Here is a 14,534-nt window from a genome sequence, read left to right as displayed (position 1 = left end):
AAGGATTTTCAAGACTAAACTGCATTTTTCAGTTTTGTTTAGAAATGCAAAGGATCCGTGGAAACCACGGCACACACACGATGTACACAGAAGAGCAGTTACTGCCAGGGTGGGTACTGCTGTCTGCACTAGTGCTTCTTTAACTTTTTACAACAGTAACATGCATTTCAGTACAGCTTCAACAACTGGACTCTAGTCCTTACATTTGATTATCGTTGCTTAAAAGGAGAAGGTACTTCTCACCACTACAAGTGGCATAGTTACAGCAAATTGTATTTTCTCCTAAATCTTACAATACAGCAAGTTGTTAAACAATCTGGGTAGGCAATAAACCACATTATTCAGGTATGTCCAGGTACTGAGCTACCATTAAAATAGCATCTTAAAATAGCTTTTGCTGCTGATGAGTATCACAGGGACAATCCCAAATTTCTCTGTAAATCCAGGAGGCAGCTGCATACATTCAACCAAGACACATGACCTATGGTTGCACATCTGAGTGAATTTACACTGGAGAGAAATATAGTAGGGTGAGGAAAGTGTTCTAGCTCCCAGAAAATGCACGCCCACCTCAACGTAATCAAGTATACAAGCTATGTTTTGAATGTAAGCTGAACTTCTGAAGTTAATGTGTACCACTAGCAATTCTGAGCACTGGCACTGCTCCTTGCGGGGCAGGCAGTTAACATACCATCTTCTCAGTGGCAGCAGGGGAAAAGGAGCAGATACCACTCCAGTCTCTCCTCTACTCAGGTCCATCTAGACAAGGCTGCAACCAAGAACAAGGCACTCAGTTGCCCGCTTCTCCAGGTGCTCTTCTGAACTGGAACAGTAGCTATGGCAATATTATTCTTTTGTAAATACTGACCTATTTTCAAAGTTTGTTCTCCCAAGGCACCTTTTCCTCTGCCTTTGGTGCACCCTCACCTAGGAAACACAGGGGCATAAAGTAGGCTTCTGCCATCCCTGCAACAGGTCGCCCAGCTGGGAGATTGCTCCCAAGAAAATCGTGCTGCCAGTAACAGGCCAGTGGCCAGATTAACTGGCCTGGCACACCACACGGCTATGGGGGTGCGATGCATCCCCGCTGGAGAAGCAAGTTACCAAATTAACAATGCCTCCCCAAATTTCTGAGCATTATGTGGAAACAAAAGTGCAACACTAAAACCAAGAATGGGTTTGTAACACTGAGAGTTTAACTGGCCTTTTGTAGTATGCAATTGTCTGTACTTAGGGTAGAAATGACCTATAAATTACTCAACAATTTCACTCACTTAAAAAAATTCTTACTTTACAAACACAAGTATCTATTTACAAAGCTGCATCCTGCCAAAAATTCAAATACTTTGTCTGTACACCTATCCTTTGATTTAACAAAGCATGCATTTGAGGTGGTTAATGTGCGTTTCAGGGTATATTAAAAATGAAAGATCATAAATTAACATTAGCCCAGTTAATCTCTGCCAGTATTTCGCTCCAGCTACACTAACTAGACCCTGGCTAGCATTAAGCCAGTCGGTACTAAGTCAGTTTTGTATTCTTAAGTCTAACCTGTGGACATGATGCTAATAGCAATGGGTATACTTCAAGCTGAATTTAAAATGACTGAAATTTCAGGTATCTTCTCCTGTAAACTTCCCAGATTAGGAAGCAGATTAACTCTGAAATTTCTTTTACAGACCTGCTAAAAACTTGTACAATCCAACTACATTCCAGAAACCAGTGGCTCCTGTTTAAATTAGGACCATTACACTCGCCAGAGAGTTTGGCTGATCGAACAGCTACAGTAAGCACCAGCTCCAGGTCTGAATGTGCACTGGAAATATTCATCACTGTGCTGAAAATATCAGAAGAAAAGCTAGTTTGGACAGGAGGTTAACCCCCCCCCCAAATACATTTAGATTATGATTCAAGGTAACTGTTGGGAGATTTTAATAGGTACTTAAATCAGAAAATAGTAACCCACTACTAGTATAGGTGAGAAAGCTGAAGATCCTTCAGATGTATCTTCAAGTTCAAAAATGCAGGACTATTTTTAGCTACAAGGAATACCCTTGTGGGAAAAAAAAAAAAAAAAAAAAAAAACAACAACAAAAACACAAGCACCCAACCAAGTGAAAACATTCAGAAGCAGACCTGCAACAGGAACAGTTTCACCCCCACAAATGTTTTGCATCTGAGCAACATTATATTTCTGTAATTGTAAAACCATGTGTCTGGTACTAAGAGCTCCATAAGGCTGGATCTGACACTCACTCTTGGAACTTTGCTACAGCCCTGTCCCCTAATGCATGTCCTGGGGGAGACAGGCCCAGGTTTCAAACAAAGGGTCTTGGGAAAGTTTAAAAATCCCCAAAGTTATAGAAGTTATTAACAGCTTAAGAGTTCTCTTTCCCTCCTGCCTCCTTAGTCTAGCTGACCCACTTGTTTGAGGGGTCAAACAGTAAAGGAGAACGTGAACTAAGCTAGGTTAAAAATAAACTCAAAATAAGGAAGTTATTTTAAATTCAGATCCCTTCATTCATCTTATATACCATGTGCTCCCACACAGTTATGTCAGTGCAAGTGAGGAGGCAAAAGGGAGGCACAGAGGTCAAAACACCCCAAACAGCCAGCTCTAGAAGATACTTCTCTTCTCTGTAGCAGTGCTGTTAAGAGTGAACTAGACACAAACCCTTCTGGCTTCCAGCAGCATATAGAAGTGATCCGCTATAATGAAGTACGGTACCCAGACCAAAATCCAGGACCTTCCGTGCAGCGTGTGCTCAGTTTTTGGTTAGACTCCTCTTTCTTGCGGGCACTACCCTCAGCTGCACGGCTGCACAGCACAGCCCCCCCCCCCCACACCGTACCAGTTCAGAGACACTTCTTGGATGTGGGCAATGTTTGATGCCTCTGATGCCAGAGAGGTCTAGCACACACACCTGCTAACTGTGAGTGGGCTTTCACTGTAGTAATTTAAGAAAAGCTAGGTAACAACAATAATATTCTTGAATAAAAGGAGCCTTGAAGATGTGTTCCGTGTTGATTCAGTGCTACCAGAATAACTTTACTAGCAAAAGTGTATGTTTACACACTTGGACACATGAGGCACTAAGAAGGCTCCCATGGCTCACGTTCAGACCTTGACTATGCTGCACTTGAAGCAACCGATTACTTTTCTTGGATCTGACTTCAGTTTTGCTCTTCAAAGGTGCCACAAAGTACCTAAATCTTGATTAATCTTCCTTATTAGTTTGCAATATGGATTTACACAAACACTTGTGGGGCATGCATAATTTTTAAGGCAACCAACAGATAAACGTACTGAAAAGAACCGCTTGAGCCATGGTCTCTCACTGCATTAATGTTAACACCTCTCAGTTCATTATACTGAAGGCTACTGAAAGGTCTTAAAGAATTAGTTAGAATGTTTTCTTAATCCAACAAGAGAGGTCACTGACCAATAAAGCTGAAGTGGTTTTATCCCAAGTTTGAAAGCCTGAAGACAGATGTTGCGGTTCCACACACACTCCTTCAGTGGCAACACCAACATGCCCAGTCCCCAGGCTCACTCCCAGCCCTACACCCCGTCCTTCACCAGAGCCAGCTCAGCTCTTCCTGCAGCTGCAGAGGCTGCAGAACCCACTGGTTTCACCACATATCTCCAGCAAAGCAGAGGGGACAGAACAAAGCCACGGTGAATGGGGCTGCTTGTGAAAGACAACTGACACAAGTGAAACGAGATTCATTTTTGTGCAACTTTCTAATTATTTTTCCCCTTAATCTGTACTATTATCAAGATGAAGATAGGGCTTCCCCAGCAGAGCTCCGCTGGGGTAAGCAAAGGAGCGGCATAGCTTTCCCTCCTTCAGGAGGAAACACCAAGAATCCTTTCCAGTAAGGACCCCTATCCCTCCCACACCAACCCTCTCCTACTTTGAAGCATACACTTCAGGGCACAGGTTGCAAACCAAAGCACGAGTCTCCTGAACAAAACAGGTTAAAAAAGTAAGACAAATCTGCTGAGAACAAGAAAATATCTTAAAATCAATATGTAACTGAAGCCATACATTTGAAGAAACAATTATTACCTAATCCTGGTTATACTTTTAGAATAAACTATTTAAAATTATTAGTAAGTTTCCATTTCTAGCACAGTTTAATTTTAATTCCTCAATTGTAAGGATACTTTAAGAAAGGGAAAAAAAAAAAAAAAAAAAAACCTCCAAACTTACGGCTACTACCTTTGTGGCATGGCAGAAATATTGCAAAGCATTATACTAGTTTTCAAGGGGACTGTTTTTTTTGGTGCAGGGTTGAAGTCCAAGAAGTATCTGAAACAGACTGAAACAGCAGAGACAAAAACCACACAGGAAGAATGAGAAGAGGGAAAGGAAAGCAGAAGAAAATTGTGAAACATCTCTACTATAAATTGCTACTAGCAAGGAAGGTTTTGTGCATGGCTTCTGACCCACTATTTAATTTATATAATTTATAGACACATTTCAGTAATCTCTGTGTTCAAACTTCTATTAGTATCTACTGTTCTTCAAAAATTAGGTTCACCCCTCAATACTATTAAGCAACTAACATTTAACCAGGTGAAAAATTCTTTAGAACAGGTCACTTCCTCACTGCTGCCAATGAAGAAGGAAATCTAACTGCCTTTAGTTTAATTTAATGAACAATAAAAAAAGGGTTCAATGCAGCCTCTGCTTAAGCAGATTTCCTTTAAAGAAAAGTATATCTCATCCTGTCTTAGCACTTGAAGCCCGTAAACCCATGCAACAGCATCCGGGTTGCTAGTCTAGTCAGCTCTAACATCTATAACAGAAGTAAACCAAGCATTTATCTAGACAGAATAATTAAGACAGGCTGTGAACGCAAACTTGTGCCTAAACATTGTTACCTGATTATGGTTACCAGAAATATTCTGGTCATAGGTAACTGAGACATATTTCATGACTACTGAACAGCAACAGCAGAGTGTCAGCTGCATCACAAGAGCTGCTCAGCTTTACAAGCAGAAAGGGGAATGCTAAGGTCTTCCCCACCACCAAGTGAAGTGAACTCTGTTCTTGAAAAAACACCAAAGATGATGCAGAAGCCACCATACCTCACCACTAGGATTGCCAACTCCTCCTTGACTGTCTAAAACAAAATGTAATTTTAGATGGAGGGGGAAGGAAAAAAAAAGAAGAAAAAAAACAAGAAAAAAGAAACTGACCACTCCCCAAACACTTTTCAAACACTTTTTAATCTCTTGATTCTTTTCCAGTAATCAGAGACTATCAAGACATAAAAATGCAACAAGTTACTGTCCAAAAACTGTATTGCTAAGTAAGTGCAATTCAAAAGAGACACTCCTCAAGTCACACAGGGGCCGGGGCAGCCTAGGGAGACCATCAGTATCGGTCCCCATCACAGCTGATTGATAAAGCAGTAAAATATGAGAACAGGATCCCAGACACAGGGTGGCCAACCTTTCTGACCTTAAGACCTGCAAACCAGAATGTTTGTATCACTACAAGCCACAACCCCCCGCTGCTGCCACCACCACGTCGAGCACAGCAGAAAAACTGCAGAACATCTGCAAGTTAAAAATGCCTACCTGAAAGCCATCCCCTACCTACCCTCCCACACCTACCCTCTCCTACTCTGGATGACCCATTTCACCATGAGGGCCAAATCGCACAGGTGAGCAACAGCAGGGGGTGGCCCTCCTGCCCCAGCGCTGGAGGGGCAGCTTCTTCCTCAGCTGGGGTGCAGATTGTCCCCCAGCCTGCAGAGCACCCCAAGCCACTGCTGGAGCCCGAGGGACTGTGAGCATGGGCAGCCACACGCAAGGTGCTCCAGAGTGCAGCCCATCACATGGCCTGGGCTTCAAACTGTAGTCCACAATTTATCCAGTACTTTCACAGCTCAGAAGTAAGTTTTACACTAAAAATTTCCTACCTAGTCACAGAATAATGTGCTGATCTTATACTGGGAAGTCTGTTTCTTTAATTTTCCTTCGCTTAAATAATGTTTATATATATCAACTCATTTATTAACTTAATTACAACAGATGTAAAGTCTAAATGTTTTTCATTCACAAATTAACCATTTTATGAAACAAATTTACACAACTAATCCCTCTTCTATGTAACAGTAAGAATATTAATCTACTGAAATGGATTTGGAATGTAAAACCTTCACCAAGTTCAAATAGGTGTTTGCACCCTCATACTTTTATCGAAATCACCATCAAAGTTCTGCCAAAATGTATCAGTGATGTTAGAAAATAACTCACTGAAACATATGGGAAGGAAACTCTCCTGTTGTGGAAACACATAACTACTCCTTTTTGTAAACACAGCTCAACAGGAATTCACCCAATTGTTGTATAACATCACATTCAGAACCATAAACCAAAATTTTCCTTAAATCTTTACAAAAACACACATGCACAACTGGAGATGCCAATTTTTTTTAAGAACATCCATACAGTAGCACCTTGTGAAATCACCAGATGATCAAGCTTAGAGCTATGGTGAACACCCATAATACTCCTACACATCCTTTCCTATTTACGCTAGGAAAAGGGAAGTTATGAAACATTACCTGAAGAATTTTCACAGATTTCTGCATTTAAATCAAGTTTATTGCAGTGCATTCAAACCCTTAACATACAAAATAGAAAGCTCCCCCAAGTCCTGTTTTCCAGCACTTCTACAATGTTTAATGTCAAAGAGGTGTGACTATTAAAACTCACCTCCTCTCCTGGGCTGCAAAACAGTGTGGTACTACTAACAAAACAAATCTATTTTGAACTTTCTCTCATAGGACATTCCAGCTCACTATCCAACATCATCTTCCTCTGGCTTGTAATATGTTTTGGAGTGCTCTAGTCGAGGCTCTAGTTTCGATGCAGGAAACCCCAAGATGTTCAGGATGCCTCAAAGACCATCTATCTCCACGTACCAGCATACACACAAGAATAAGGTACTAGTGTTTTCTCTTCCCCAATTTAAACAGGATGTTCTTGGCACATCTTCTGAGTGGCATCACTCTGGAGCTCGCTTTACAGCTGCAGCTAGGGAGAACTCCAGGTTTGCAGACGCCGAATGTCCTGTTCTCCTAAGATGTTTCATGGTACAAAGCATGATGGTTTTGTTCAAATCCTCGCTATTAAATGGGTCAGGAATGACTTATTTTGGTGATGTTTAAAACAGCTGCCAAACAGCAATTAAAAACACAAACCAAGACACACTATACTGATTACATCACAGAATTTTAGTTTTATCCAAATTTACCGTTTAGTCTTAATCTCCATATTTTTAAGAGATTTTGCTTTACAAATACCCATGCTGTTACACTGAACAATCAAGCTGTGTTATTCTAGATGCATATTAAGTCAAATATAAAACAGTCTTCAAACATGTTTTTCTATTCTGAAGAGAATCTCAAAGATTCCTAGACACCACAGTAAAAGACTAACACTGTCTTCCGCAAACTGCAAATATTCAGTACAGTTTCAGTATTTTCAAAAATCTGTCTACTAGTTTCCAGAAACTTTATTATTTCTAGTTAACAAAATCTCAATCTTCTAAGGAAACTATGCAAATACAAGTCAGAATATTATTTCCAAGCTGACCATTCTTCATTTTGCTGAAAAGTCGAACTCCATTCAGTGTTTCTGAGCCTACAGAGCTTATTTTACTACAATCAGGAAGCCAAGCCAGGGACAAAAAAAAAAGTTTAGCAGAAATATTAAAATGTGTTAAAAGTCTACGCCTGCAACAATATGCAGAGATACATTACGCTACAGCTGTTGCCACTGATTAGGTGCACTTTTACTCTTTTTGTTAGTGTATCAAATTAAAATGCTAAAACCATGGGAGCACAATACATTATCTTAAGTGACCAATAAAAAAAATGTTTAAGAAAATAACACTGCATCTATAACAACTTGACAAGATAGCCAGTCTCCAGCCTCCATTCTACTTGCCAAGACACTTTACACTGAGTACCAATGTCAAAGTAGCACATAACAGATTTTATATATATTAATATACATACGTATCTGAGGGGCAAAAGGACACTAGTGCCTTGTATTGCAGGCCACTCAATATTTTACTCCTTCACAATCAACGTTCTACAGCCACAAGATAGGAAGCTAAACTAAAGCAAATGATCTGAAACACCTCAAAGCACAAACTAATGCAAACAATTAAATTTATTCTCATTTAAGAAAAATTCGATGCTTCAGAAGCTCTAAGCCAGTTCATTTTCACCCTTACCCCAAATATCAAATGATGTCATGCAAGATGTACTGGCTAAACTGGTTTAACTGCTACAAGCTGGATGCACTGTTCAGATTTTCTTGTGATAAATTATTCTGCAGCAATGAAACCAATTCAATTAGTCTCAAACAACTATCTCCATCTGCTTTTTTAAAGTTTGGGATTATGTTACTTTAACACATAAAACAATACTTTACTTAGCATAGGTACCTAGTAATGACAGGTAGCAGATTTTACCTCTAAATACAGTCAATAGCACAGAACAACTGAAGTGGAGTAATGAAGTCTGATATATACATAGTTCAACCTGAAGAGCGTACTATGTACACTTCCCTCTTAATTTTACACACATTTTCCACTATTTCCACTTCTCCTTCACAGAAAATTTACTAGAACTGACAACCTATTGAGCACCCACTTCACGAAGAATGCGCAGAAGAAACGCCAGACATAGTCAGCACTCTTCAAAAGTCACCGATGCTCGGTTGCCATGAAGCAACAATCTCAGAAAGATGCAACCCACACCTTTTCCCAAGGCCAAGCATGCTGTTTCCAGAGGTACTAAATGTTATCATTACTAGGATAAGAGACCAGGCCTGGTTCTTCACTCTAGGTATAACCTCACAGCATTAACTTAATTTTGCTTGTTGTCTGCTGCATCAGCGTTTTTCTCTCCCCTCACTTGAGCATCATCTATTTCATAGAAAAATGTCAAGGCTGGAGAGAGGAAGGGGCAGAAAGAACATATTAATAAGCAGATACGCACAGTCGTGTGATTAATTTAGTCTGCATATTCTCCTCTCAAACACACAGCTTCACCTTATCACCACCTGCCTAGAAGTAATATAAAAGACAGTGAAGGTGCTCAGGGAAAAAGAGGGATATGGGCCTTCAGAAGAAAGGTATGGAAGCAGGCAAAAAAAAATTAATGCTGTGTATGTATGCAAATTATATTAATTTGCCAGGACTTAAGAATACTAACGAGGACAAAATAGAAGTGGGAAGTAAGCACTCAGAAGACAAGCAAAAAAATGTTATGTACTTGACACCAGCATCACACAGTGGGTCAGAAATCTAGTAAATTCCATCAGCAGTCAGCAAAACAGGAAAGAACAGCAAGCCACAAACTTTCAATTGCATGGAAACTACAGGAAAGTGCAATTGTAAACTTCTCACATACATACATACATACACAGGCAGGTTATTGTTTTTTCTTCCTGTTCTTCGTAAATATCTTGCAACATTTCACCTGCAATTCAAATCTCAACTTTAAACTGCAACAATAAGGGAGAAACTTAAAAGACAGCATTGCCTGAGAGGCTGCAGAGCTGACACAAGGAGAACTCAAGTTCTGAACTACCAGTCACCACTCTTCACAGACTGTGACACTGTCTTAGTAAGCTTGTGCTGGCTACTTCAGAAAAGAAACTTCCATAATGCAAAGCACACATATGTGTGTAACTATGGGCAGAGGCTGAACCTACAAAAAAGCAGATTTAAACTATAAACAAGAGAAACTTACAGTTACTAAGCTGCAAATGAGGCTTTCCATGAAAGAGCTTTATGAAATACCTAGATTTGTATTAAGCCAAGTTCTTTGAAGTGCAAACACCTTTGTGGAAAGACGTTACAGAGGAAACATATATAAAGTATCAGGAATTGGATTCAATTACACTTTTTAGAGAAACTCACTAGCAACTAAACAGCAGTAATTCTTTGTCTGATAAAGCAACCTACATACCCTACTCACACAGTACAGAAAAACTATTTATTCCTTCCACTAAATTTATTTAGCATACAAATAAACTCTTCAGAATTTCTACAGGATAATTTACTAATCATCACCCCAAACTGTTAATTTATCTAAAACTCGGGCACCAACAGCTTATCTGCACACTCCCACTCTGTTTTGGCCCAAAGGCAGCCACGGCTGCAGCCAGAATCACATGCTTTTATGTGGCAATGGATGAGGGGTGCACACAAAATCCACAGCTAGTGACAGAATTTGGCCAGATAACCGCCAGCATCTGTGCCACCTCAGGCAGCCCTTCTTGTTCCTTCCCGCCCCAATGCCAAACCTCCACCACATTCATACAACACTAAATCAGGCTGCACGGTGAACCAAATTGAAAACCTAAACTACATTTTAAAACCCCACTTTTTGTTTTTAATTTCAAGTACTTCATAGTCACAGGGAGTGCACTAGCCCAACCTCTGGCATGGCGCACGAGATGAACATGAGCAGCAGCCAACACCGTGTTTGTCCAAGTGCACCCTCAGCTAGGGAAGAGGCTGCCTTCAGTCCAGGGGATGCAACCTCTGCAACAGTTCTCATAAATTTAAGTTTCCCTGTCCACATATCACTACTGCAAAGCCTCAGTAAGGCTAAAGCTGACTACAAACAACATCCAGAGGTAACAGAAGACAAAGTAAACAAAGAGGTGATTTGTAACACCACAGCATTCTAGCTAAGTACTGCAAGTAGGTGAGCCTGCATCACACCTGGTCCCACTGAGTGGGTACCTACACCTTATCGAGGCTGTCATTGTTTCTTCGTGATGCAGAGATTAATTTTTCTTTTCAAAGGGAATGTATTCCTCCCTCCTGAAGTCTGAGAGCCTTGTCTAGCACTACTTTCATTTACACAGTCTCCATAAGGTCATCAAGGAAGAGTAAATTAGTCATAAGAGAAGGGAAAAAACCAGGGACATGAGAGCAGACACTCAAAATACCACATCTGATTTAATCCTAGTGTAATTCCACACTTTCATTACTATATCTGAAATGGTTATTTCACTCAAACATTGTTCATCTAGTACAGCCGTACACAGAATAAGCAAACCTTCACATGATTCGAAATCAAGATGTGCAATTTTCCACTGCATTCTTCACATACCTCCTAAATCTAACATGATCACTCACAGAAGAATGGCACCCGACAATGTTCTGTACATGTTAAAATTAAGCTAAGTACATGTTATTAAGTATTTTCAATACTGCATGAAAGCGTCTCAAGAAAGCTCAAACACCCATACATTAAGAGAGTGAACACTGTTTTATACACTAAGTGAATATATACACATGATGTCAACTCTTATTAAAAGTTAGCAATAATCTGATCTCTGCGATCTTGTAAACTTGAAACATTTCTCAAGAAAAATCAAGTACTGAAAAAAAATCTGCAAAAGCTAAACTTTTTTGGGGTTGTTTTTGCATAAGTGGACAGTTCTATAAACTCTCACAAATTAGCAAGTTTGTAGTATGACCCAGAATCAGCTGCGTGCAGCCTAACAGATCTGAGATAGGTTTCCGAGATAGCACTGTATTCTCTGTGTCACGATGTTGATATACACAGACTTTTTCCTCACCCCTCCAATGGAGGTAGCCCACCAGTGCAAGATTTCCACAACCATCAAAGGGACTTCTACATGGATTTCTGAATGCCTGTATCCCCACTGACAGAGGGGATGCAGTCCAGAGAAGTTCAGAACAACTTTAAACTGCATAAAAATGTTCAGCATTTCACAGCGTTCCCAGCATGGTAGAGCATCAAGCTCATAAAAATCAAAACAAGAACGTTAAATACAATCAATATTCTAAAGAACTTGAAAAGGATATTGCAAAAAAGCAGATTTCTACAGACTATCAAACAAACTGCTGGAAAATATAATCCACAAGATGTTAGCATACAAGTTAAGAGGTATATTTTAAATCGGCTCCTTTTATGTATTTGTCCCACAGTGTATTAACACCACATCGGAGATTTTTCTAAAAAACTAAAACGAGTCACTCAAATAGTAAACAAGTTTTAGCTATTATCTGACGAAATGGAGATTTACGTTTAAGAAACCAAGGCTTTATGTAATGACCTTCTAATCTTGAAGTGTAATCTCACAGCCACTGTGACAAACTTCCACTAAAACACCTTTGCTCCTCCTGATTCCAATGGCCATTATTTAGCTGAAAGGTGCATTTGCTAAGTCGATTGCCACGTTTCCGAGCAAAATCTCTCGTGGTGGTGAATATTTATGTCACTGCTGATTAAAACGGCAGTAACAAAATCGGCATCCTCACGGCCAGGCATTCTCAATGATATTCAGGTAGTTGTTGGTTTTGACCTCCAAGTCAAATACCATCGGTACGAGCAGCAGAGTGTGGCTGCCCTTCCTCAGGGAACAAAATCCCGCCGTACACTCGCCCAAAATAATTTTCCATCGCTGAAATCGGGCGGGAGGCGTTGTTCACAGGGGGTGGGGGGGAGGATGCGTAAAAATAACAACACAATGCCAAAAAAAAAAAAAACAAACCACCAAAAAAAAGCTAAAGGCACCGCCAGAGACTGCACCGGACGGGAGCGGGGAACAAGCCTGAAATGTAGTGCCTCCTTTACGAAAGCAGCGCAACTGCATGACGGTGCAGGATCCGGGCCGCGGGCTGTGCAGGCGCTACACATGGCCAGCGCTGCCCGCCGACCCCGCGCTAGGCCCGGCCGGCAGCGGGTTCTGTAAATAACCCTCGGAGGAGGGTTAATTAAAAATGGCGAGCAGCGTGGCTGCCTGCATACAATGCGCGGCCGGGCCGAGCCGCCGCGCCGCGCCGCCCCGCACGGCCCCGGGCAGGGCAGGGCTGCAGCCCACCGCCCACCCCGCCGCAGCAGCGGGGCACACCGGGCCGGGCCGGGCCCGGGCCGGCCCCACCGCCCCCGGGCAGCCCCCGCGCCGACCGCGTCCCCCCTCCCCGCGGCAGAGCTGAAGCCCTCCCCCCGAACCACAACTACTTTCGGGCGGACCCCATCCCCCCAGGCCGAGCGGCCCCCCTCGGGGCGCGGCGCGGCCCCGACGCCCCCCCGGCTCCTCTCCCGGCGGCCCCCACCAGGCCGAAGGTGCGGGGCGCTCGGCCGCACGCCGCGCCCCGGGGAGCGGGGCTGCTTTTGTAGCAGCGCGTCCCCCGCACCCTCCCCCTCCCGCGACATAAATCCCCGCAGAGCCCCCCCCGGGGCCGCCTCCCCCAACCCCACACCACCCCAACTTTCCTTGATGTCCCCCCGCTGCCGCCCAGCGCTGCTCCCCGCGCCCCGGGAGGGGGGACGGCGGCTGCGGCGGCCGGGCACGGGACGGGGAGCGGCGGCCGGCCCTGGCCCTGCCCGCCGGGAGGGAGGGCCGGGCGCGTTCACCGCGGCGGGAGGACAGGCGCTCCCCGAGAGGGACGCGGCGCCGGTGGAGCCCCGGGAGCCGGCAGCACGGCGGAGGGGCGATGGAGGGTGGGGGGGCGGTGGGGGAAACTCCTCAGAGTTGAGGGCGCGGGGGCCTGCCCCGGCCCTGGCCTTACCTTCCATCTCCATGTCCTCGGGCTCGCTCAGCTGCTGCTCCCCGGGCTTCTGGTGCTGCTGCTGCTGCTGATGGTGGTTCATGTCGGGCTGGGGCTGGGTCTCGGCGGCGGCGGCCTGGGCCTTTCCCGCTGGGGGCTGCAGGCCTGTGTCGGGAGGGGAAGGGGCGGAGGAGCGCCGGGGCCTTGGCAGCGGCCGGGACTGGGCGCCCGCCTCGGGGGGCTGCGGCTGGGCTCCGGCGGGCAGGGAGCGGGTAGCCGGCGGAGGCAGCGAGACGCGCACGTATTTGCTCGCTATTCGCCCAATCTCGGCGGCGGCACCCGGTCGGGGGAAGGGGGTGGGGAGTAGGAACCGGCCGGGGGTGGCGGCTTCCCCGGGGGCCGGAGGGGAGGGGACCGGGAAGAGGGGAGGGGGGGACGGGAGACCAGGAGTCAGGGCCCGGCGGCGGCGCCTGGCGCTTCCCGCTCCCCCGGCGAGGTGTCCCCGGCGCTGCGAAGTCGGGGAGGCGCCGCGGGGCCCCTCCTCTGCCCTCCCGCCCCCCCCAGCGCCCCGGCACAGCCGCTGGCCGACGCCCGGCTCGCTGCTCCCGGCCCGAGGGCCGCCCCCGTTGCCTGTGCCCCGGCGCGCTGGTGCCGCTCCGCTGCCGCCAGCGCTCTCTGTCTCAAAATGGCGGCTGCGGTAAACGCCGTGAAATGTCACATCCGCATGAGGGGCAGCCCAGCGAGCCGGGGAGGGGGAGGCAGCGCCGCGGCCGCCCCGGGAACAGCAGCCTCCGCCGCCGCCGCCACAGGAGGCTGAAGGGGCGGGGCCACAGGGGCCGGGCCCGGGCGCCGCCGCCGCGGCCTCCCCGCAGGCCGCCGCCACCTGCGCACAGCCCGGGGAGCGCCGCCGCCGCCGGTCCGCGCCCGGCCGCAGTTGCCCGCTCCTGCTGTCGGCCCAGC

General features: G+C 45.1%; 1 protein-coding gene across 2 annotated transcripts in view; it reads right to left on the bottom strand.

Annotated features, from left to right (window-relative positions):
- Positions 1 to 14,249, bottom strand: part of USP7 (ubiquitin specific peptidase 7) — a 75,581-nt gene extending 61,332 nt beyond the window's left edge. The window contains exon 1 of one of the 2 annotated variants that reach the window (XM_040589042.1): positions 13,596 to 14,249. In XM_040589042.1, coding sequence (XP_040444976.1) covers positions 13,596 to 13,677 — 82 coding nt within the window. In that variant the 5' untranslated portion in view covers positions 13,678 to 14,249. The remainder of the gene's footprint in view (positions 1 to 13,595) is intronic. The other variant, XM_040589043.1, reaches the window with a different exon arrangement.
- Between the last annotated feature and the right edge of the window lie 285 nt (positions 14,250 to 14,534).

This window comes from Falco naumanni, chromosome 4, assembly GCF_017639655.2.
Source record: "Falco naumanni isolate bFalNau1 chromosome 4, bFalNau1.pat, whole genome shotgun sequence".
Lineage (NCBI taxonomy): Eukaryota > Metazoa > Chordata > Aves > Falconiformes > Falconidae > Falco > Falco naumanni.
The sequence above is the reverse complement of the archived record's forward strand: the minus strand, read 5'-3'. Positions and strand labels throughout refer to the sequence as shown.